Source organism: Otolemur garnettii, unplaced genomic scaffold (genome assembly GCF_000181295.1).
Source record: "Otolemur garnettii isolate 467f Iridium unplaced genomic scaffold, OtoGar3 scaffold00106, whole genome shotgun sequence".
Classification (NCBI taxonomy): Eukaryota; Metazoa; Chordata; class Mammalia; order Primates; family Galagidae; genus Otolemur; species Otolemur garnettii.
In genome coordinates this window covers 1,772,722-1,799,210 of record NW_003852501.1, presented here as the reverse complement: position 1 = coordinate 1,799,210, position 26,489 = coordinate 1,772,722, and the positions used below count along the sequence as shown (strand labels likewise).

The following is a 26,489-nucleotide window of genomic DNA, read 5'->3' as shown; positions in this document are numbered from 1 at the left end:
CCCCCCCCTTTTTTTTTTTTTTTTGAGTTACAGTCTTATTCAGTTGCCCATGCTGGAGTGCTGCGATGTCAGCCTAGCTCACTGCAACCTCAAACTCCTGGATTTAAGTGATTCTTGCCTCAGGTTCCCCCGTAGCTAGGACTACAGGCATACACCACCACACCAGTTAATTTTTAAATATTTTGTAGAGATGGGGCTCTCACTATATTGTCCAGGCTGGAGTAAGCGTCCTCAAACTAGTCTTTAAGACCTATACAACCACTGTCTCTGACCTTTTCAGATAACCTACTCTGTGAAAGTGAGGCTACTACACAATTATTGTCACTCCTGTTTCAGATAAACGACTTTGTGAAAATGAGGCTACCATGTATAAACTATTTCAACTTCCTATTATACAAATTTGCTTACAATCTATACTCATACTTCATATTTTCCTTGCTAAATCTCCCCCCTCCCCATTTTGACCTGTGAAATCAAAGTGGTTCCTATTCAGTCTTGGCTTTATAAGAGCCTGGCACATAGTAGGTGCTCAGAAAATATAAGTTGAATTTAGCAGAATAATGAAGAGTTGGAACCTTTGGATTTTTTTTTTTTTGAGACAGAGCCTCAAGCTGTCCCCCTGGGTAGAGTGCTGTGGCATCACAGCTCACAGCAACCTCCAACTTCCTGGGCTCAAGCGAGTCTCTTGCCTCAGTCTCCCAAGCAGCTGGAACCACAGGTGCCCGCCACAACGCCTGGCTGTTTTTTGGTTGCAGCTGTCGTTGTTTGGTGGGCCGGACTGGATTCGAACCCCGCCACCTTAGATGTATGTGGCTGGCACCTTGGAACTTTTAGATTTTAAAGACCTGGGCAAGTTAGCATCTCTAAGCCACAATTTCTTAATCATTAAATTGGGACAGAAACTATACCTGTGTACCCTGGTGTGGTGGCTAATGCCTGTAATTCTAACACTTTGGGAGGAGAAAGTGGGAGTGTTGCTTGAGGCCAGTAGTTTGAGGAAGAGCAAGAATCCCTCTTCTCTAAAAATAGAAAAATTAGCCTGGCATGGTAGTGGGCCTCTGCAGTCTCTGCTACTTGGGAGGAGGCAGGAGTATTGTTAGAACCCAGAAGTTTGGGGTTTCATTGAGCTAAGATGATGCCATAGCATTCTGGCCTGGATGACTGAGCGAGATTCTGTCTTAAAAAAAAAATCATATCCATATAAATGGTTGGTTGGGAGATTTAACTAAAAAGCCAATTCTGGAGCTTAAAAGTTTGAAATCCGTTTCTCTGGATCAAATTAATTTGTCCAGGGAAGAGCCTCTTCCTTGCCTCATCTGTGTTTATGGTGACAGCAGAATCCTGTCTATATAACCTCAGTCTTCCCTGATCTGCCTGGTATTCCCATTGCTTTCTCTTCTCTTTGTGATCTCCCCTACCTCCCTTCATTAGGATACTTCTGACTGCATTTGGGACATACCCAGATGATCCCAGATAATTGCACTCTACAGTCCTTAACCTAAATCATACCTGCAAAGACTTCTTTTCCATCTAAGGTAACTAACATGCATCAGTTCCAAAGATTGGGACCTGATATCTTGGGCATCCATTATTTAGCTTGCTACTCTACTTGAATATAAAGCATAGAGCATAGTGACTGTTTTCTGGGTAGAGTCAAGAATGATTTCAAATTTGCAGAAAGGTTTAATCATATGGTTAAATCATACAGAGCCAGAGAATTTAAAGAAAGTTATTAAAAAAGATGAGACAGAGGACATGATGTTTTAAACCATATCATTTTACTTAATATAGTGAATTAGTGAGATAAATTTATATTGAAGATTATTTTTATTGTCAGATTTTGAATATTTTCCTATTCAAATTGAGTGGGAGGATTTACCTATACTTTATGTAGTTTGTTGAGTACATAGCATACCTTGGACAAGATGTGGTGAATGTGGGAATATATTACATATTATTTTATTAAAAATTGGATACTTTCTTCCTTGTTATCCCGAAGAAGTTAACATGTAAACTATGTGAAGAGATTAAGAATGAGAAGATCAGGCAGTGCCTGTGGCTCAGAGGAGTAGGGCACCGGCCTCATATACTGGAGGTGGTGGATTCAAACCCAGACCCAGTCAAAAACTGCCAAAAAAAAAAAAAAAAGAAAAAAGAAAAAGAATGAGAAGATCACAGAGTGGGTATCATATATCTTCGTGAATGTTAGACAGGAAAAATTTGAATCATTTAGAATAAAAAGGAGAATAAAAGTGTCTTTTTAAAAAAATGGTTTCTGTTAGAATAACATTAAAAGTCATATTCTGACATTTCAATTTTTTTTTTTCCAATCTTCCTAACAGGTTCTTTGGCATGGACACAAGTTCAGTGGGAGGATTAGAACTGACTGATCAGACTGTTTTATTAGGGAGTACGGCCATGGCAACTAGTCTCACAAATGTAGGAAATTCATTTAGTGGTCCAACTAATTCTTTAGTGTCTAGATCTAATAAATTTCAGAACTCATCTGTGGAAGATGATGATGATGTTGTTTTTATCGAACCTGTACAACCTCCCCCACCGTCTGCGCCAGTGGTATCTGATCAAAGAACCATAACATTTACATCATCAAAAAATGAAGACCTACAAGGAAATGATTCCAAAATTCTTCCTTCCTCAAAAGAGTTGGCATCTCAGAAGGGAAGTGTAAGTGAGACAATTATCATTGATGATGAAGAGGACATGGAAACAAATCAAGGACAAGAGAAAAATACCTCTGATTTTATTGAACGGAGACCTGAGGCTAAAAACAGAACCAATGATGTGGATTTCTCCACTGCCAGTTTTTCAAGAAGTAAGGTAAATGCAGGAATGGGTAATAGTGGTATCACCACAGAACCAGACTCTGAAATTCAGATTGCTAATGTTACGACTTTAGAAACAGGTGTAAGCTCTGTGAATGATGGCCAATTAGAAAATACTGATGGACGAGATATGAACTTAATGATTACACACGTAACATCCCTGCAGAATGCCAACTTGGGAGACGTCTCTAATGGACTGCAGTCAAGTAATTTTGGTGTTAATATACAAACATACACCCCATCTTTAACTTCACAGACTAAGGCTGGAGTAGGACCTTTTAATCCTGGTAGAATGAATGTGGCAGGAGATGTTTTTCAGAATGGAGAATCTGCAACTCATCATAATCCTGGTAAGCAGTAAGTGATATTCTAACTCATGTAAAGGAATTTAAGCTTTTGGCTGATTCTTTTTTTGTTCTAGTAAATTGGTGTTACCTTTGTTAGTTTCTTCATGTGAAATGTGTTATAACTTTTATCTCAAGTTTGAAATTATAACTAAAAATTGTCAAACCATGTATAGTATTTCTCTGTGTATTGTTAGAAAATGAAAATCACAAAGTGATTTATGTTTAAAGAATTTTAAAAAGATACTCTTCACATTCACCACCAAAATCTGATAATTTGGCATGTTACATTTTATTTGCCATGTTGTTCACTTTTTGGTAATAGATTTGTTTTATTAATAGGTACATTGAGAATGAAAGGATTCATAGCACATTTAAATAATATAGTGTAATAGTTGCATTTTGATTGGTTTCAACTTGCCCTGTGTTTTGTTTTTTATTTAAAGAGTTGGCTGAAGTTTTCTTTTATTTTTCTGTCTTAATTTTAAAGACAGCTAAACATGTCATTTGTTCTGTTTTTTTTTTTTTTTTCTTTTTTTTGCAGTTTTTGGCTGGGGCTGGGTTTGAACCTGCCACCTCCCGGATGTGGGGCTGGTGCCCTACTCCTGTGAGCCGTAGGCACCGCCCATTCTTTCTTTTCTTTTTAAAAACTACTTGAGAGGGTGAGGGATGGGGGAAAAAACAATTTAAAGGTATGATTGACATGCAAAAGGAAGTACATATTTAATACATACAACTTGGTATGTTCCTGTGTTTATTTTTCACTGCTTAATCTGATGTTTTTAGTTAGCTTTTTTTTTTTAATTTTGAAAGTTGGTAGATTTCTTGACTATTTGAACATTTTTCTGTGGGCAGTCTTGTTCTGTGGAAACATTAAAATATGGAATTGGAAGTTATAATTCTGGCTGTTCATGACATGTCTGTGTATATGTCTGTTTCTCTTTTCACCTTCCATTCAATCCTGTGCACATGTGTGTGTCTGTTTCTGTCTCTCTCCTATACCTCTCTGTGTCTATTTCATTCTTTCATCATTTTAGGCTTATTAACAACTTCAGTAGACTAGGAATTGTGTAGACTAAAGTGGAGTAACTAAAACCTGAGCAGTATAGAATGCTCTATGAACTGCTAGTTATTTTAAAAATTTATTTGGAGAGAAATGTCTGATTATTAAAGAGTATTTACAAAATCTATAATTAAAAATGAGAAGGTGGGTTTGATGGCTCACGCCTGTAATTCTAGCACTTTGTGAAGTGGTGGCAGGTGGATTGCTTGAGCTCAGGAGTTTGAGACCTGCCTGGGCGAGAGTGAGATCCTGTCGCTACTAAAAACAAAAATTAGCTGGGTGTTGTGGCAGGTACATGTAGTCCCAGCTACTTGGGAGGCTGAGGGAATTGGAACACTTGAGCCTAAGAAGTTGAGGTTGCAATGAGCTATGATACAAGGGCATTCCACCCAGGGTGATAGAGTGAGACTCTGTCTCAAAAAAAAAAAAAAAAAAAAGAGAGCGAGCAAGCCAGGCCTGTAGTCTCAGAGAGAGAGAGAGAGCGTACTTGTAAAGCTGATGTGGAAAGATTGCTTGAGTCCAGGAATTAAAGGCCAGCCTGGACAACATAATGAGACTGTCTCTTTAAAAACAAAAGAAGTCACCTTGTAGTCCTGCTAACTGAAGATGACCACTGAAATGTTGTGGGTGGTTGTCTTTCAATCTTTGTTTATTTTAACCTGGTTGAAATATAGCTCTGTGTAGTTTTGCTTTTTGTTTTTTTGTCATTTAATTTTACACTGTGTTTTCTCATACCATTAACTTTTCTTTCTTTTTTTTTTGACACTTTGTCACCCTCAGTTGAGTGCTGTGGTGTCATACCTCATAGCACCCTCAAACTCTTGGGCTGAAGCAATTCTCTTGCCTCAGCTTCCTAAGAAGCTGGGACTACAGGCACCTGCCACAATGCCAGATGGGGTCTTGCTTTTGCTCAGTCTTGTCTCAAACCCATGAGCTCAGGCATTGCATTGCCTCGGCCTCCCAGAATGTTGGGGTTAGTCTTGAGCTAACAAGCCAGGCCTTACCATTTTCATTTTTTGCAAGTTTTAATGTCTGTACAATGGATTTTGATGAACTGTTCCCTTATTTGGCTTTTACATGGTTTCTCATGTTTTGCTATTGTAGACTATGATGAATACCTTTGTTCACATTTCTGATTATTTCTTCAGAGTATATTCCTATATAAGTTAAGTTGCTGGGCCAAGGGATATGATTTTACCTCCGTACCCCAAAGATTTTTGGTTTGGAAATACATGTCTTATTTCTGGTGGTGTTAAATTTGTTCCTTATTACTCTGTCTTGAAATTTCTTATTACTTCTAAGAACTCTTTCCCCAATATACATCAGGTAGTCACCCGGTTATGAATAAGATAGGCTCTATAGGTTAGTTGTTGAACTTGTGTGTAAGTTGGAAGAGTACCTATTACCTGTAATAGCCTTTGTTTGTAAGTGTGAGTCGTATGTTTGTCAGTTAGATGTTTCTAACTCAGGAACTACCTGTATATATTTGTAGGTAGATAGGGGTATGTGTATGTCGGTATAGGTGTATGTATTAGTTTGAGCATTTTTAACTCATAGAAATATGTTGTCATACATGTACTGCTTTTTAGAAAACTTAGTCTTTGATATTTGATATTAGTCTTTGTAGTCTTGCAGCTTACATAAAGGTTTAAAAAAGTGCACAGTTTAGTTTTAAAATGAGTATTTTGTCTTTCTTGTTATTATAAATCTACTAAATGCATAAGAATATGAAGAAGAAAACCAGTTAATTAATGCTACATAATTTATAACCTGAGATCATGACATAGTTTAGTTTTAAAACTTTGTTCAGCTGGGTGTGGTGGCTGACTAGGAATTGTGTAGACTAAAGTGGAGTAACTAAAACCTGAGCAGTATAGAATGCTCTATGAACTGCTCTGGGAGGCTGAGGTGGGTGGAGCTGCCTGAGCTCAGAAGTTGGAGACCAGCTTGAGCAAAAAATGAGACCCTGTCTCTACTAACAATGGAAAAACTCCCAGCTACTTGGGTTTGGCCTAAGCCCAAGAATTTGAGGTTGCTGTGAGCTATGACACCAGGGCACGTCTACCCTAGGGTACAGAGTGAGACTGTGTTTGAAAAAAGAAAAGAAAAGAAAGGAAAGAAACCTTGTACCACTCTTTTAAATACCTAATAATAGATCTTAGACTTTTGTCCATATCAAGTATACTTAAGTGTGTGAAATTTGTTTATTTTCTGCTTAACTCAATTCTGGTTCTTCCTATTTAAATAACTCCCATTGAGAATATTGTTACAGGGGATATTTATTTCTTTAGGAATATGGCTGCAAAAAAGGGAGTATATCATCATAGGAACTGTGTTCTATTAATATTTAACTTAAACTTACACAAGGGCATATAAACTCATAAAAACTGTAAACAGACATACCTATTCCTTTTACATTTATGAACTAGCTCTTGAATATATGTATTATTTTTATTTGTAATAGAGGATAATAGAGTTATAAAATCTTGGCTGTTTCTACTATTACCTGGACTAGTTGTGACTTGGGCAAATTTAACTGCTAGCCTATAAAACATCAACCTATAGGTGTTGATGTCCCTCTTATACTGAGGGTATAGATAAAGTGATTAGGTTTCTCATATTTCTAAGAATTTTTTTTTTTACGATAGGGGAAGTGAAAATGTGAGAATAAGGGAAATGTAACAGCTATGATTTAATAAAAAAGAAAAAAAAAAGAAAGGGGCCACTATATTTATAGGGCCTAAAGCTAAGTAGGAAAAAAAGCACCATTTTTTCAATAGCAAGGTAATAAATGACCTTAAGTTTAAATAGGCTTCTTTAAGTATGTATTCAAATGATAAACCTATAAAATTCTTTAAGGAGTAGCATTTGTGTTGCAAAGTGCTATTCTTTCTATTGTACATTCAAGCCTAATTGTTTGTTTTATGAGATGAGATTCCTAGGACTTTTAGTGATTTTTCTTTCTTTAGTATTTTTACCTGTTTGTTAAAACTGATCCAGATAGCAAGATAACAGGATGTATCCTGTAAAGTATTTTTTTTAATAATTGAGAGACATTGGGTGGCACCTGTGGCTTAAAGGAGTAGGGTGCTGGCCCCATATGCCAGAGGTGGTGGGTTCAAACCCAGCCTTTGCCAAAAAAAATAATAATAATAATTGAGAGGCATTACAGTATCAAGTAAAATCTGAATAGCAGTGAGTGCATGTAAGCCCTTTGAAACCTTTAGGTTGATGGAGTGAATCAGAACCAAGAAATTGTCCTATAAAACCAGCACAATGTACCCCATGATTACATTAATGTACACATCTATAATTTAATAAAAAAAAAAAGAAAAAGAATTTGGTAGTAAGGAATTTTCCATGAGCTCTGTCATATTTGTCTTTCCCATAGAAGGGCACCTTTTATGTATAGAAGGTCAAGATTGAGGAGAAACTTGAAAGGAAAAAAATTTATAAGCGACTAAAGTTAATAGAAGTTAGAAGTGGTAGCTTGAGACTTTCAAAATGAAGACACATTATAGGTATTGATAGAGTCCTGAGAGACCTGTGGAACAGGAACTCATCCAACAGGCAAGAAACTTCCTGCGAGTACTAAAGAATCATAGTATTGCACTTGGGTATTAATAGTTAAGTTACATATACCTCAGTGCTGTGCTGTGCTGAATCTTTGCAGTGGTAGAGTAATTTGATGTTGGATTAGTATAGGCATAACTTCTTTTATCATACTGTGTTTTATTGCACTTCACAGATAACTGTATTTTATACAAATTGAGCTGGTGGCAACCTTGAGTTGAGCAAGTCTATCTGTGCCATTTTCCAACAGCATGTGCTCACTTCATGTCTCTTGCTAATTCTCACAATATTTCATACCTTTTCATTATTATCATATCTGTAACGGTGATCTATGATAGATTGTCTTTGATCTTAGAAAACTCCACCCATATAAGAGTTGAACTTAATTGTGTGTGTTCTGACTGCTCCATTGATAAGCCATTTTTCAATCTTTGTCCTGCTCCTGGGGCCTCCCTATTACCCAAAACAATAGCAATATTGAAATTAAGCCGCAGAATTACATGTTATTCACTTGAAATGAAAAACTAGAAACAACTTCATTGAAGAAGGCATATCTAAAGCTGAGACAGGCTGAAAGCTAGGCCTCATGGGCCAAACATTTAGCGAAGTTGTGAATGCAAAGGAAAGGTTGTTAAAGGAAATTAAAAATGCTACTCCAGTGAACACAGAAGTGGTAAGAAAGTGAAACAGCCTTATTGCTGATACAGAGAAAGTTTGAGTGCTCTGGATAGAAGATCAAATCAATCACAACTTTTCCCTAAGTCAAAGCCAAATCTAGAGCAACTCCAGTTCTCTTCAATTCTATGAAGGCTGAGAGAGGTGAGGAAGTTGCTAAAGAAAATTTAGCAGAGGTTGGTTCATGAGGTTGATGAAAAGAGGCTACCTCTATAAAAGTGCAAGTTGAAGCAGCAAGCGCTGATGTGAAAGCTGCAGTCAGTTATCCAGAAGATGTAGCTAAGGTAATTGATGAAGGTATCTACGCTATACAATAGATTCTCAATGTATATGAAACAGCCTTCTATCAGAAGAAGCTATCTAGGGCTTCCATAGCTTGAGGGGAGAAGTCAATGCCTGGTTTCAAAGCTTCAAATCATCTTATCAGGACTCATGTAGCTGGTGATTTTAAGTTGAAGCCAGTGTTCATATAACATCTCAAAAATCCTAGGGCCCTTAAGAATTTGGCCAAATGTACTCTACCTGTGTTTTAGAAATGGAATGGCAAAGCTTGGACAACAGCACATTTGTTTACAGGATAGTTTACTAAATATTTAAAGTCCATTGTTGAGACCTACTGCTCAGCAAAAAAGAGTACTTTTAGAATATTACTGCTCATTGGCTCAGCGCCTGTGGCTCAAGTGGCTAAGGCGCCAGCCACATACACCTAAGGTGGCGGGTTCGAATCCAGCCTGGACCCACCAAACAACAATGACGGCTGCAACCCAAAAATAGCTGGGCGTTGTGGCGGGTGCCTGTGGTCCCCGCTACTTGGGAGGCTGAGGCAGGAGACTTGCTTGAGCCTGGGAGTTGGAGGTTGCTGTGAGCTGTGAAGCCACGGCACTCTTCCCAGGGGGATAGCTTGAGGCTCTGTCTCAAAATAAAGAATATTACTGCTCATTGACAGTATACCTCATAGCTCTGATGGAGATGTACAAAGAGAAACATGTTGCTTTTATGCTTGCTAACATAGCATTGGTTCTGCAGCCTGTGGATTAAGGAGTCATTTTGACTTTTAAGTCTTACTATTTAAGATACACATGTCATAATGTGATAGCTATCATTTAGAGTGATTTCTGTAAGGGATCTGGGCAAAGTAAATTGAAAACCTTTTGGAAAGGATTCACCTTTGTAGATGCTATTAAGAAAATTTCTGACTCATGGGAGGGGATCAAAATAACATTAACAGGAATTTGGAAGAAGTTGATTCCAACTCTCACAGATGACTTGGGGAGAGGTGTTCAAGACTTCACTTGCCAATGTGGTGTAGCAGGAGACCTAGAATTAGAAGTGGAGTCTCCAAAGATGTGATTGGATTACTGCAGTCTCATGATAAAACTTAAATGTTGATTTCTTATGGATGAGCAAAGAAAACGGTTTCTGCAGGTGGAATGTATTATTAGTGAAGATGCTGTGAACAGTATTGAAATGACAACAAAGGATTTAGAATATTACATAAACTTAGTTGATCAAGCAGTGGTAGGGTTTGAGAGGATTAATTCCAATTTTGAAAGAAGCTATACTGGGAGTAAAATGCTATTATTAAAAGAGTAATCTTTCATGAAAGGAAGAGTCCATCAGTGGGCAAACTTGTCTTATTTTGAGAAGTTGTAAGAATCCTCCCAACCACTATGCTGCTCAATCAGCCACAGTCAACATTGAGGAAGGACTCTCCCAAAAAAAAGATTACAACTTTTAGGCAGTGCCTGTGGCTCAAAGGAGTAGGATGCATGCCCCATATGCCGGAGGTGGCGGGTTAAAACCCAGCCCCGGCCAAAAAAAAAAGATTACGACTTTCTGAAGTCTCTGATGACTGTTAACATTTTTTCGCAATAAAGTATTTTTAAATTAATGTATGTAAATTTTTTAAAAAAGACAATGCTATCGTTCATTTAATAGACTACAGTATGGTATAAACATAATTCTTAAATGCACTAGAAACAAAAAAAATTGTGACTTTATTGTGATATAAAGCTTTATTACTCTGGTCTGGAACTGAACCTGCAGTGTCTGAAGGTGGTATACTTGTGTACATTGGCTTAACTCCCATAATCTTCTGTGAATTATGTGCTATATTTATAGGCTAAGAAACTAAACATATATGTATTTGGAAAATCTGTTCTTAAAAAGATGTTTTAGAAATAATTACGTATAAACTTTCAGGTTTGTGTTACATTTGTCAAAGGTTCTAGTCAGCTAAGATTTTATTTTACTTTTATGTTGATATATGTGTTCCTTGCTGAAACTAATGTTCTATAAATACATGAATATTTATTGCTTAACAACTAGAGACTGATATTTAATGGTTCCTATGTACTATCCCTCTGGTTTATTGCATATATTATCTCATTTAATATTTACCATTTGTAGGAGGTTGGTGCCATTTCCAGTTGAGAGCAGAGTGAGGCAGAGTTTAAGTAGCTTTCCAGTCTTGTTAAGTGATAAAGCTAGCTGAAACGTAAACCAGACACTCTATTTTTTAAAGTTAATTTTTTAAAAATGTCAAAAATTATATATATACACACACACAACAAACTGTTTTGAAAGATGTATACATTATGGAGTGACTGAATTGAGCTAATTAGCATATGCTTTATCTTCCATACTTATTTTTTTGTGGTGAGAGAAATTAAAATTTGCTAACAGTAAATAACAGAGTATTCAGGAATAATGATATGTTATTATGATGACAGACATTCTTACTCTAAAGCTTGTGCTATACCTTTATATGCCTCTGCTGTATTGTTGCTTCATTAACATCTCAAACTTGTACAAAATGGAAAATTTTAAACTATTTCTCTGATATAAATTTCAATGTGTGTAAACACCTTTTTAATTACTCTTTCTTGTGCATTTTGTCTTTAAGATTCTTGGATCTCCCAGTCAGCCTCATTTCCCCGTAATCAGAAGCAACCAGGGGTGGATTCTTTATCACCAGTGGCCTCACTTCCTAAACAGATTTTCCAGCCTTCTGCCCAACAGCAACCCACTAAACCAGTTAAAGTTACTTGTGCAAACTGCAAAAAACCTTTACAGAAGGGACAGACAGCTTATCAACGGAAAGGATCAGCTCACCTCTTTTGTTCTACTACCTGCCTTTCTTCCTTCTCTCATAAGCCTGCTCCAAAGAAACTCTGTGTTATGTGTAAAAAGTAAGGTTTACCTTTGAGCATCATTCTGCAAAGTTGAACATTGGTGGTATAAAATTCTAAAGATTTTTAATAAGAGTTATGGAGATGAATTAGTATATTTTAAAAGTTGGTAAGCTAGTTTGAATCCTGAAGCCAAACTCAAATTTGTAATGGTTTTGGACATTCCTTTATCTACTCCAGGTGGCTTAAAGATAGCAGGTTTCCTGTTTGGATAGACTTTGGGTTGATTAACATAGCTGCTGTAATTAATTTTGTCTGTAATCTCTAGTTAGACACTTTTTATTTGTAAGAATGCATAGTTATTGGAAAAATTTAGTTCTAGTCAGATAAAAATGTTAAGCAGTTTTTATATGACTAATACTGTATTAAAATAAGTCAACTTTTATACTATCCTCAGCTTGACATTATTTAAAATTGGCCAATCTTTGTATTACATATGTTTGTTTTGAACATTATTAAGTGATAAGAAATATTCCTTCAAGAATCATATACCAGTTTTTTGACAGCTTTGGAAAGATGGGAAGGATCTTCTCTCTAGCCATTTTTTAGGTCTGACTTCATTAGTTAAAAATAGCTGCAATGTGGTATATTATATGTAAGGTCAAACTAGGTGTACTTTCTGTACCATATCTTGGATTATCCAAGTCTGTGAAGCCATATTTAGATCTTAGAACTCTAAGAAGGGCTTAGTGTTTTGCACATGTTTAATTCAAATATTGAATCAATTATTACAGTTTTTAAAGTGCTTTACAGTTGCCAAGTTCAATCTTGAAATTTAGAATTAAAAGAAAACTTTGAAGGTCATCAATATTATCACGTACTGAGATCTCTAATTATAGTTGGAGAGCCAATGTAGAATGATCATTGAGGTTATTTTGTGGGTAAGGTAAGTGGGAGATGTTTTAAGTTCAGTTACTCCTTTAGAACAGATACCCTATTGTGACTTGGATATCTGATGTTTTCTCTTTACCTGGGGGAGGGTTATTAAATAGGTATTATTATAGATTTATACTTCAGTAAATTAGTCTTTGACATTAATTCCATATAATTAGGGTTTTTGTTTTTTTTTTCAAAATAGAATCTCCACTTTGTTTTGCCCTTGGCAGAGTGCCATAGAGTTAAGAATTATAGCTCTGGCTTGGCGACTGTAGCTCAAGCAGCTAAGGTGCCAGCCACATACACCAGAGCTGATGGGTTCGAATCTGGCCCTGGCCTGCCAAACAACAATGACAACTGCAACCAAAAAATAGCCAGGTGTTGTGGTGGGCACCTGAAGTCCCAGCTACTTGGGAGGCTGAGGCCAGGGAATAGCTTAAGCCCAGAAATTGGAGGTTGCTGTGAGTTGTTAATGCCATGGCATCCTACCCAGGGCGACAGCTTAAGGCTCTGTCTCCAAAAAAAAAGAATTATGGCTCACAGCAACTTCAAACTCTTGGGCCCAAGTGATCCTTTTGCCTCAGCCTCCCACGTACCTGGTACTACAGGCTCCAGGCACAGCGCCTGACTGTTCTTAGGGATTTGGGTGGGTGGGTGGGGGTCTTACTCTTGCTAAGGCTGGTCTTGAACTCCTGAGCTCAAGCAGTCCACCTGCCTGTACTCCCAGAGTGCTAGGATTATGGGTGCCACCGTGCCTGTTGTATTTCATATAATTAGTAATAGTTTTTTTTTAAATGTTTCTAGTATCTGAAATGTTTTTTACTGAATTTGAAGATAGGTTAGGTGGTGGCAAATAATATTAAATACTTTTGCTTCTTAGTCTTTTTTCTAGGAGTCCATATTTTATTGTCCACAGTTTCTAAATAATAAAAGTGACCCCAAAATGGTGTTTGATTTTCAGGCTCAATCTGTAGAAATGAAAATTGTCATTTACTACTATTATGTTTGATTTTGTTTAAATGGAAGTTTACTTGTACCTCTTTATTTTTCAGAGATATAACCACAATGAAAGGAACCATTGTTGCTCAAGTGGATTCAAGTGAGTCCTTCCAGGAATTCTGTAGTACATCTTGTTTGTCTCTCTATGAAGACAAACAGAATCCTACTAAAGGAGCTCTAAATAAATCAAGATGTACAATCTGTGGTAAACTAACGGAGGTTTGTATTTTTGTACTTTATCACATAGTTCTAACTGATAGGAATATTTTAAACTTTATTTAACAGCTCTTAACTTACAGACTCCTTATCAGCATATATTTCTTTAAAAATGAAAACTATCACCTACATATCTATTAAGTAATCCTATTCTCCTGTAGGTAGGATAATTTAGGAAAATTGTTATATTAAATGCCATTTTTCCCCCTTGAGGTTGGGAGCACTCACAGACAAAAACCATATTATTGTGGTTGACTTTTGTCTAGTAGTATGTTTGTTTAAAGTCCAGTGGTTCTCAACCTTCTTAATGCCGCAAATGTTTAATACAGTCAAACTGAGGCATTTTTTTGTCTGTTGGACCACCTATATCAGACTGATTTGTTTTTTAATATTTTGTTTATTCTTTTTCTTTTAGATTCGCCATGAAGTTAGCTTTAAAAATATGACTCATAAATTGTGCAGTGACCACTGCTTTAATAGATACAGAATGGCCAACGGTCTAGTAATGAACTGCTGTGAACAGTGCGGAGAGTACTTGCCCAGTAAAGGTGCTGGGAATAATGTTGTGGTGATTGATGGTCAGCAGAAGAGATTTTGCTGCCAAAGTTGTGTCAGCGAATACAAACAGGTAATTCATGTTCTAATCAAAACTGCCTATTTTTTAGAATATGTTTTGAAAGCGCTATAATTATACTCTAAACAGTATTTATTAACCAGATTTATCTTGAAATCTTGTTTAATTCCATTATCGTCGTCATATCTTGTAGATGACCTACCTCAAGTGAATTCTGAAATACAGATGATCCCTGATTTGGCTCAACTTTACAGCGGTGCAAAAGGAACACCCATTCAGTGTGTTCCCCTAATTATGATGGGATTAAGTCCCCATAAACTATCCTGAATTTAAATGGGTCTTAAAATGTACTTTTGACTTAGGATACTTCTAACTTAAAAGTTTGTTGGGATGCAACCCCACAGTAAAGTGAGGAACAAATATATATGTAGATTATTGGAAATAAACTTACGATTTTACACAGTAAATGCTACCAGAATAATTACTCTTTTGAATTTTCTTCTTTTTAGAAGTTGAAGGAAGGTTTCAAATATGATTTTTCAAACTGTTAAAGCTTAGCTTAGAAATGGTTGTCTTGTTTATAAATGAATTTTAAGGTTAATTTCAGTTTTAAGGTCATTTTGATTTAGTTTATTTTTGAATTTATACATGTGGCTCAAAAATAAAATGTATGTTAAAAGATACTCATAGACGTTAACTCTGATTGCTGTTTTCTCTTGGTTCTTATACTTCATTTCTAACTATCACTTTTTAATTCTTACTGTTTTATGTGTTTCCTTTTTTTAAAAAAAATTAAATAAATATATAATTTGTTATTAGTTCACTTTTTTTTTATACAAAGGGCAGTATATAGTGTGTATTGTTCTACGTCTTGCATTTTCCACTTAACAATATATTTGGAAATCATTCCCTAACTCTCTGAGTATGTAGACCTTTATTCTTTTTTTTATGGCTGTATAGTTTAAATTTTGAGGAATTTGGTGAAGTGGTTATTAAAGAGATCCATTGTTAAAAATTAAATGATAGAAACTTATAGATAAGTTCTATGTGTATTAGTCTATTGTAATTGCCATAACAAAATACCACAGATTGGGTGGCTTAAACAATAGAAGTTTATATTCTCATAGATTGGAGGCTAGAAGTCCAAGATCAAGGTTCTATCAGGATTGATTTCTGGTGAAGCTTCTTCCTAACTTAGAGGCAGCTGCCTCTTCCTACATCCTCACATAGCCTTCTTCTGCCTCTTTGTACAAATGGGAAAATGAGAGAGAGATCTCCTCCTCTTACAAGGACACCAGTCCTGTTGGATTAGAGCCCAACCCCTATGACCTTAATTATTTCCCTAGAGGACCTGTCTCCAAATGTATTAGAATTTAGGGCTTTAAGATATTGATTTGGAGGGGACATTAAAGGTAATAAATACTCAACTCATTACTTCTAATTATTTTACTACATTTCAATATTATCTGTATTCTTAAAGTTATATACACATTATATTTGTGTGTTAGAAATGCTCTATATTATGAATGATGTGCGCCTGTGCATCTTGTTCCAATTACACGTTTACTTCCATGTCTATATCTTGAAATAGCCATAGGAGGAGTATTTTTGCAGTGAAGGCTGCAAATACTGACACTCCCCCTCATTCCCCAAGAGCTGATGGCTGACCGTGTATGAATCCACACAGGTCTATACAGCAGTTTGTTTAGTTTGTTTTTCGTGACTGTTACAAATAATGGATAGTGAATAAACTTGCATCTGCTTTACTTGGGGTATTTGTGGAACTATGACTTAAAGGTGAATTCTGATAAACGAGATTGCTTGGCTAAACTTAAGTGTATGTTTGTTTTTTATATATCATTAAATTCCCATCTTTTGAGTCCTACCAGTTAGTATTTCCTTCTGCAATAGGGGAAATTTCTGTTTTCCTATAGTCTCACTAACAGAGAATATTAACACTTCATTTTAATTGGTGAAAATGGTATCTCAGTGTAATTTTAATTTGTATCCCTTTCATTAGGAATGATAATGAGCAGATTTTCTTGTTTCAAAGCTGTCTTTCCTTTTATGTGAACTGTTTGTTTATATCTTATATTAATTTTTCTGTTTGGGCTTTGATCTTAATTTTTTTCCCATTAGACTAAACATTTAATGTACAAAATGAATCTGTAACTTGTTCACAAAACAATTATTTACATACCAAGTACTGTGTTCCAGGCACTGTGCTAGTTGCACAGGATGTAAGATAGTGAGCAGTAAAGAAGACATAGTTCTTGCCTTCATAAGGTTGATGTTGGGGTGACATACTTCAAATTCTTGTAGATAAGGAAGGATTATAGTAATGGAAAGGGTTAAATTATTTATAATCCTCAAGACTAATCATATTGTTTGATGTTGTTGCTGATGTCGTATTGGTTATTTTCTTTTTCTTTCTTTCTTTTTTTTTTGATACAAGAGTCTCACTTTATCACCACGGTGACACCTCTAGCTCTTGGGCTTAGGTGATTATTTTGCCTCAGCCTCCTGCGTAGCTGGGACTACAGGTGCTCACCACAACACCCGGCTATTTTTTTTATTTTTGTTGCAGTTTTGCCGGGGTGAGTTTGAACCCGCCACCCTCAGTATATGGGGCCCGTGCTCTACCCACTGAGCCACAGGTGCCGCCCATATTTGTTATTTTCTGATGCCTAGGTGGCTTGTTAAGAATTCTGGCTTTAGGGTTAGGTGGCCGGGGTTAAAGTAATGGCCCAGAAGTTATCCACTGTGTGCTCTGGGCAAATTACTTAACCTCCTTGTGTCTGCTTTTTAGCATCTATGAAGTTGGGAAAATATTAATCCTTATCTCAGTGTTATTATAAAGATAAAATCTGTGCCTTTCATCTTGAGATTTTAAGAACCTAGTTCAAGAAACTGAACAAACCTGTTTTCCATTAGCTTCTTTTGCTCTGTTCTAATTGCTATCTCCTACTTTCTCAAAGATAACCACTATTTTGACTTCAGATATCCTTTTTTTTTTGAGACAGAGTCTTACTATGTCACCCTTTGGTAGAGTGCTGCGTGACGTCACAGCTCGCAACAACCTCAAACTCTTGAGCTTAAATGATTCTCTTGCCTCAGCCTCCCAAGTAGGTGGAACTACAGGAACCCACTATAGTGCCGTCTATTTTTTGGTTGTTGTCGCTGTTTAGCTGGCCCGGGCCAGGTTTGAACCCCGCAGCCCCAGTGCATGTGGCTGGTGCCCTAACCACTGAGTTGTGGGTGCCAAGCCTCAGACATCATATTTTGACTTGTGACTTGCTTATAAACTTTATATAAATGGCTTTATTGTGTCATGAAGTCATCCTTGTTATTGTGCATAACTGTGATTCGTTGCTTATAGTGTTACTGTTGCTTTTTGGTCATGTAAAGTTTTTGATTTTAATATATAGTCCACTTTAATAGTTTTATTGCTTCTGGTTTTTGCCTCCTAGCTTTTCTCCTTTCCAGGTTGTAATGAGTACTTTCCATATTTTCTTCTAATATTTATAAGTATTCATTTTAATCTTTAAATCTTTACTCTGTCTACAGTTTATTCTGGTATATGTTTCCATTGTGGAGCAAATTTTATCTGCTTGTAAATAACTGTTCTTTTTTGAAAATCATTCATTAAAAATTAACCTTTTGCTCAGGGATTTAAGATGTCACATTCAACCCATAAGAATTCATATTTAAAATTTAAGTGTATTTTTTGAGCCTTCTTAGCCTTTTCTGTTTTATCAGAACTTGTCATGTGTTCTTTCTGCATTGTTTTAATAATTGACATTTCATTGTGTGTTTTAATATGTGATAGAGTAAGGCTATTCTTTCTCAGGGTTTACTAGCTATTTTTTTCATTTGTATATTAATTTAAGAATAAAGTTATCTGGCTAATTCCTCCCATTTCTATTCTTTACTGAAATCCTCTTAAATACATAAAGAATCCACTCGTTGAATCAGTGCTCTTGCTTGCTTATAAATAATTTGGCATTTTTTTTTTCTGAGACACTTTCAAGCTATTGCCCTGGGTAGAGCATCATAGCTCACAGAAACCTCCAACTCTTGGGCTCAAGTGATCCTCTTGCCTCAGTTTTTCTATTAGTAGTAGAGATGGGATCTCACTTTTTTGCTCAGGCTGGTCTCACACTCATGAGCTCAAGTAATTCATCCACCTCGGCCTCCCAGAGTGCTAGGATTACAGGTGTGAGCCACTGCACCTGGCCTTTTGTGGCCATTTAAAATGAATTCTTTCATTATTTTGGGTTCGTGAGCACATATATATATATTTTTATTGGTTTTAAATACGGCATATCTTCAATGTAATTGAGTCCTTATTAGTTGATTGTCCTAGATCAGTGGTTCTTAGCCTGTGGGTCATGGCCCATAGGAACTGAATTAAAGGTCATGGCATTAGAAAGGTTGAGAACCACTGTCCTAGATTAGTTGGATTTACCATCATATCATCTGCAAATAGAGAATGTTTAAGTCTCCCTTTCCAATTCTCATTCTCATTGTTTTCTCTTGCCTGATGGTATCTCATGATAACTATAATATAATTTTAAATAATAGAGATAGTGGATATTTTATTCTTGTTTCAGCAGGAATGTTGTTAGTATTTCCTTGTTAAATTACATGCTAGCCTTAGGGTCGAGGTCTATATATGTCATCATTATTAAAGAAGTATTCTTTTTTTGCATTTTTAGTGAAATTTATTCTAGCGACCACAACGTTGTTACAAAAGCATAATTTTAAGAGCCTTATCTGCTCAGATACTTTAATTAGCAGCTCTCACATAAACAGATTTGCAAATCATCTTTGATATTCAAGGACCTTCATCATACAGAGAAATGTAGAGTTGAACCCTGGAAGAGATCATAAGAAAAGAATCTGGCTCCTGCCTTAGCTCTTCCTAATTTTACCATAAAGAAGCCATCTGCAACAGCCACCCACCCCTAAGAAATAACAGAAGACAATCACACATGATGAATGGTTTCCAAAGAAGTTTTTTCCTCTGACAGTAAACCAGGTGGCAACTCATTCCTTGTCTAAATACCCAGAAATGGCTATCAGCTAAAGCCATTATTTGTTCTCTTCACATCTCTGTATCTTCAGAATTGGAATAAGAGTGTAAGGCTGTGCTGTGTGCTCCATCTTTCACCATGTGCAAGTCATGCTCTGGTGCCACTAATGTTCCTTCTTTGGAATCAGGGTAGGGGGGCATCCATTGGCTCGGCCATGGAGGAGACAATAGGGATTTTCTTAACTCAAAAATAATCATAAGCCTTCTTTCCACACACTTAACAGTGTGACATTCTTCCCACTGCTTTGGATTCTGTTCATCACCCTTTTATAGTGTTCATTCATCATATTCATCCCGTTTACTTCAATGATGATGTCCTCATCTTCCAGCCCAGCCAGGTCAGCAGGGCTGTCCTTTTGCACCTCTTTGACAAATGAGCCTGGCACATCCCCAGTGGCATCAAAGTGAAAGCCATAGCCATTTTTACCTTTTTTTTTTTTGAGACAGAGCCTCAAGCTATCCCCCTGGGTAGAGTGCTGTGGCATCACAGCTCACAGCAACCTCCAACTCCTGGGCTCAAGCGAGTCTCCTGCCTCAGCCTCCCAAGTAGCTGGGACCACGGGCGCCCACCACAGTGCCCAGCTATTTTTTGGTTGCAGCCGTCGTTGTTTTGGTGGGCCCGGGCTGGATTCGAACCCACCACCATAGGTGTATGTGGCTGGCGCCTTAACCACTTGAGCCATAGGCACTGAGCCACCATTTTTACCTTTAACCAGCCTGCAGAGTTTAGAGTTAGGATCTTCTTCCTCTGTAGTATCTGGACTTGAGGCCTCCTGAGAAACAGGACCAGGAGCTGGATCCTCCTTGACAGAGCCATTAAGCAGTTCTTGACTTTGATGGTAGAGAAATGGGAAAAAAATGAGCTGGGTTATATATGTTGTCGCCTCTTTCGCTACTACCAGTAGTGAAGTATGATCTCCACCCTTCCTGATGATTTCTACAACACTGTCATGATTCAGAGTTTCCACAGATTTGCCATTGACAGCAATTACCAGGTCATTGTTCTTTAAGCCAGCCTCCTCTGCTGGACTTCCAGATTCTATGTCTTTTCTGTTCTAGGCCCACCCTCAGGTAGAAATCATAGCCATTGCTTCCCTTCATCTTCACAAGTCTGGGCTAGTGGGGTAACAGTTTCAAACTGGCTGTTTCTCTTTTGAATTGTATCTTCTGCTCACTGTGGTGCTTGTCAGTTTCTTTGTCCACCAGCAGAAAGTTGACATGGGTTCCCGACTTAACCTTCTCAACTACTTCCTCATGGCTGGCATCTTCTACATACTCCCCATTCACTTCAATCAGGTGGTCATCAGACGGCACCCAGCTTTCATGGCCACATCTTGAGGTGTGATATTGGTAAGGTATACCCCCTTTTTACCTTAGATGGTCTTCAGAGAGAATCCATAGCTGTTCCCCTCCTTCACTAGGTAGCAGAGCTGTCGCTGGGTCCAAGTCTCCACTCACCCATTAGTCACAAGAGACAGTTTCTTATCATTCAAACCTTGCTCCTTCTGACTTTGACCCAACTCTTTTAAGTCCATCTGCATTTTCATTGCTTTCTCATAGGAATCCCCATCCAGACTAGTAAATTGACTGAATTCCCACTCTTTCTGACCAGATCCACAACCTGCATTTGTTCCTCCTTGTCCATGAAAACACCATTGATCCTAAGAACTCTGTCTGTGACCTGGAGGTCAGCCTTCTCTGCTGGGCTCCCCTTCTCAACCACTCAAACCAGGTGACCATTGGTGTCCTTCTTAATTCTTGTTTAGACAGTTTATATTCTCTGAGGTTGAAGGTGGAAGCCATTTCTGTATCAGGAATCACTGGGGACCTTGTCTCTGTTGGCGAGTACTGGTCTTGGAACTCACTGGATTGCTCAGCCAGCAAAGCCTGAGGGCCTGCATCCCAGGCCTCCTCAGAAGTATTTCTTGATTTCTGTTTTAAGTGTTTTATCAGAAATGAGTATTGCGTTTTGTAGGTCTTTTCATTGTTTTTAGAGGAGATTATGTAGTTTTTTTTTCCTCCTTAACCTATTAATGTATGAAACATACAGCATTTCCCCCTTATCCAGGGATTTGCTTTCCATGATTTCAGTTACCTGTGGACAACCTCTGTACCCTAAATAGGTGAGTATAGTATAATAAGCTATTTTGAGAGACAACATTAATATAATTTTTATTGCAGCATATTGTTATAGTTCAATTTTATTATTATTGCTGTTAATCTGTTCCTATGCCTAATTTATAAATTAAACTTTATTTATAGTTAAGTATCTGTGGTTTCAGACATCCATTGGGGGTCTTGGAACTTATCTCTGGAGGATAAGGGTGGTGGTGGTATATTAATGGATTTAATAATCCACTGATCCATCTTTATATTTCTAGAATAAATTGTACCGTATCATTTTTTAAAAATGGGCATACATTCTGATGATTGAAACTTTAGTACTTTTCCACTGATATTTACAGGTGACATTGACCTGTGGTTTCCTTTTTTGGTACGTTCTTTAAGATACCATTGTTATCTGGTTACCAGGATGTCCACAAAGTTCATGTGCAATTTAAAATAGTTTACTTGCTTTATAAACATGTCCAGAGGAAAATGTAATATCCTTATATACTTAAACCAGTAAAAATGAAAATAAATGACTTAAATATTCAACTCAGAAAGCTGGAAAAAGAAAAACTGAAACGAGAAGAAAAAAAAAAAAGTAAAAATTAATGTATTAAGAAATAAAAATAGTACTAAAATAATTTAGATCCTGAGTGTGGTGACCTTATATCTGTAATTCCAGCACTTTGGGATGAGGATTGCCTGAGGTCAAGAGTTTGAGACCAGATTGAGCAGGATAGTAAGATTCCATCTCTATAAAACACTTAACAAAAGATTAGCCTGGTGTCGTGGTTGAGCACCCATAGTCCTAGCTACTTGGAGGCTAAGGCTGAAAGATTGCTTGAGCCTAGGTATTCCATGGAAGATGCTATCTGTTATAAATAAATAAAGTAAGTAAAATAAAATAATTCAAAATGCCACGTCTTTGAAAAAACAACATCTTTGAAAAAGAAAAAATACAGTAGCTAATTCAATCAGTAAAATACACAAAAATTAAAGTATGAGGTAGATGTAAGCATCAAAATAGGAAATTAATAAAAGTCAGTCAGGGATTAATTTGTACAACCTTATATAAAAAAATTGACCCTAGATTGAGTAATTTTCTATGATTGACTTCAGAGCAGATAAAATTAAGTAGACCAATTTCCATAGAAGAAATAAAGATATTTATCAAAGAACTACCCCATAATAGGAACCAGGCCCAGATATTTTCACAGGGTAACTCCACCAAATATAGACAATTAAATGCTACTTAAACAATTCCAGGGCATTAAAGGGGGGGGGGAGGAATAACTTACAAGTTTTAAGAAAACTGTGATAAAACATAAAATTTGCAATTAAAAAATTTTTAAGTGTGCAATTAAGTGAGATTAATTATATTTGCAGTATTGTGTGACCACTATCTCTTCCCCAATTCTTTTCATGATTCCAAACAGAAGCTCCATAACATTTATAAAAACTCCCAACTACCTCCTGTTCTCAGTTCTTGATAACTTCTAATCTACTTTCTGTCTCTATGAGTTTGCATATGCTAGATAATTCATACAAGTAGAATTACATAATATTTCTCCTCTTGTGTCTGGCATATTTTACTTAGCACAGTGTTTTCAGTTTCATCCGTGCTGCAGCCATGATCATTATTGTACTTGGATATCACATTTTATCAGCTCATGATCTATGTGATGGATACTGTATTGTTTCTATTTTGGGCTATTGTGAATAATGCTGCAATGAATATTGGTGTATAAGTATCAATCTGTTGATACAATTTCCTTGTTTTCCAATCTGGTGGGTATGAAGCTAGGAGTGGAATTGCTGGGTTATAGGGCAATTTTTTGTTTAACTGTTTGAGTAATTGTCAAGCTATTTTCCACAACAACTGTGCCATTTTATGTTTCCACCAGCAATGCACAACGCTTCTATTTTCTCTGCATCTTGCCAACACTTGTTATTTTCTGTTTTTTAAACATTTTTTATTGAAGTCATTCTAGTAGTATCTCTGGTTTTGATTTGTATTTCCCTAAGGACTAATAATGTTGAACAGTTGTTCATGTGCTTATTGGCCATTTGAATATCTTCTTCGGAGAAATATCTATTCAAATCTTTTGCTGGTTTTTAAATTTGGTTGTTTTTACTTTTGTTCTTGTTTCTCTAATTTTGGTTGACACATAATTATACATATTTATAGGGAAGAGATTGATATTTTGGCACATGTATATATAATGTGTAAAGGTCAAATCAGGGTAATTAGGATTTCATTACCTCAAACATCTGTGTCAAGAACATTCAAAATCCTCTCCTTGTTTTTTATTTTTATTTTTATTTTTATTTGAGACAGAGTCCCAGTATGTTGCCCTTGGTAGAGTGCTCTGGCATCACAGCTTACAGCAACCTCAAAGTCTTGGGCTTAAGCGATCAGCTTCCCAAGTAGCTGGAACTATAGGTGCCTACCACAATGCCCGGCTATTTTTTTGTTGTGATTGTTTAGCTGGCCCAGGCTGGGTTAGAACCCACCAGGTGTATGTGTTTGGCACCGTAACCACTGTGCTACAGGCACTGAGCCCCTGTCCTAGCTCTTTGAGCATGTGTTAACTATATTCACTCTACTGTGCTATAGAACACTAACTTTTCTTTTGTACCCATTTATACTTTTTTGTTCTTGAGTTGTAGGAGTTAATGTATATATGCAGGATATTAATCTTTTGCCAGACATAGGTTGAGTATTTCTTATTTGAAAAGCTTGGGCCTAGAAATGTTTTCAGATTTTGAATTTTTTGCAGATTTTGGAATATTTACATTATACTTAACTCTCTCTTAGTTAGCTACTATTTGCATGGAATATCTTTTTCCATACTTGAATTTTTGACCTATTTGTACCTTTGGATGTAAAATGAATCTGTTGTAGACAGTATATAATTGGATCTTTTCTTTTCCTATTCTGCCAATCTCTGCCTCTTGATTAGGTAATTTAATCCATTTACATTTAAAATAATTAATAGCTGGATATGGTGATGTGCATAGGTGAGAGTATTGCTTGAGCCCAGGAATTTGAGGGATAGTAAGCTATGACTGTGCCCCTGCACTCTAGCCTGGATGATAGAGTAAGACCCTGTCTCTAAAATAAATAATTACCCATAGGGAAGGATTTATTTTTGCCATTTTTCTAATTGTTTTCTGTATGTCTGATTTTTATAACCCATTACTACTTTCTTTTGTGCTTAATTGATTGTAGGGAATTATTTTAATTCTCATCTTATTTTCCTCTGTGTGTAATTTTTAGATATTTGCAGTTACCATGGGGACATTGCGTTTAACAATCCTACAACTCAACGTAATATGAATTATTAACAAATTAATTCTTTTAAAAACTCTGTTTTTATATATCCCTGCCCTCTTTGTTGCCATCTTTAATATTGTATTTCTAATAACACAGTATATACTTTTTGTTATGCATGTTATTGGTCTTTAAAATCATATAGGAAATAAAAAGCAGACTTACAAGCCAAAAAATACAATAATATTGTATTTTATATTTGCCTTTATGTTTACTGAATATTTGGGTGCCCTTTCATTTCAATAAAAACCTTTTGACTACCTTTAGCATTTCTTGTAGAGTGATAAACTCCTTCAGCCTTTGTTTATTTGCGTATATATCTTTATTTTTGGATGATAGTGTTTTGTTGGATATAGTCATCTTGTTTGAAACTTTATTTTTTCCCTTTCATAATTTTAAATGTTAAATGCCTTTTGACCTCCATGGTTTCTTTTGTTGAAATTGGTAGTTAATCTTACTGAGGATTTCTTGTACTGAGTTATTTCTCTCTTGCTTCTTTAAAAATTCTCTTTGTCTTTCAACATTTTGATGATAATGTGTCTTACTGTGTTTTCTATGAGTTTATTCTACTTGTAATTTGTTGCACTTACTAGATTTGTAGACTATCAAATTTGGGGAGTTTTCAGCCATCGTTTTTTTCAAATAATCTTTCTGCCTCTATCTTTTCTTCTTCTGGAACTCTCTACTTGTTCTTGTCCCATAGGCCCCTTAGATTTTTGGTCCTTTTTTTTTCCCCCCTCTTCTTGTTAGGCTCCTCAGACTCTATACTAAGCTCTATAATTTCAAGTTTACTCTTCACTGGTAGTTGTTGGTAAAGGTTCTGGGATGAGGAGGCAGTGGTTGTTGGTGGGGTGGAAGTTCTAGTTTCCTAGTTGGCTTTATCCTTTCTAGGTATTGCTAATCTTTTATCTAATCTTTTTTGCCTAATTTTTGAGGTATTTTAGACAGTATTCTAACCCTCTTTTTCCTTTTTCTCTAGGACTCCTATGATACATGCTACATTTTTTGTTATAGTTCTATAGATCCTTGAGGCACTGTTCCCCTTCTCCCCTAGTCTGTTCTCTTTGTTGTTCAGATTGGATAATTTTTATTAATCTTCCAGTTTATGAATTTTCATTTGATTCTTCTTTGTATCTTCTGTTTCTTGGCTGAGAGTTTCATTTTTTCATTTGTTTTTAAGTGCATTTATATTGGTTCTTGGAGCATTTTCATGAAGACTACTTTAAAATCTTTGTGAGGAAATTCTAACTTCTCTGTCATTTCAGTTTTGGCATCTATTGATTGTCCTTATTTAAATCATAGTTTTCCTGCTTTTGGTATAAGTGATTTTTTTTAATTGAAATTTGAGCATACTGTGTACATTACGTGTCAGTGGATCTTACGTAAACTCTTGTTTTAGCTGGTTTCATTTGGCACTCTTTTCTTGAAAGAGAAGGAAGCCTCTACTTCATTATTGCCAGGTGGAGATAGGTGGACCAAAGGTGGTCCAGCCTTTGCACAACCACAGAATGAGGAGGAGTTCCTTATTATTACTGAGTGGTTTGGGGAGTTCTGTCTCCTTTTTGGGCTTTGGGTGATACCACTCTGACTGAGGAGG

The 26,489-nt window shown here is 36.4% G+C and overlaps 1 protein-coding gene and 1 pseudogene across 4 annotated transcripts in view; one reads left to right on the top strand and one right to left on the bottom strand.

Annotated features, from left to right (window-relative positions):
* ZMYM2 (zinc finger MYM-type containing 2) overlaps nt 1–26,489 on the top strand; it is a 106,078-nt gene that overhangs the window by 27,359 nt on the left and 52,230 nt on the right. For 3 of the 4 annotated variants that reach the window (XM_023517226.1, XM_023517227.1, XM_023517228.1), the window contains 4 exons: nt 2,343–3,193; nt 11,404–11,689; nt 13,618–13,783; nt 14,196–14,408. In XM_023517226.1, the coding sequence (XP_023372994.1) occupies nt 2,353–3,193; nt 11,404–11,689; nt 13,618–13,783; nt 14,196–14,408 (1,506 nt within the window). In that variant the 5' untranslated portion in view covers nt 2,343–2,352. Of the gene's footprint in view, nt 1–2,342; nt 3,194–11,403; nt 11,690–13,617; nt 13,784–14,195; nt 14,409–14,547; nt 14,827–26,489 lie in introns of those variants that run through there. The other variant, XM_023517229.1, reaches the window with a different exon arrangement.
* LOC105887702 lies at nt 19,021–21,539 on the bottom strand (annotated as a pseudogene).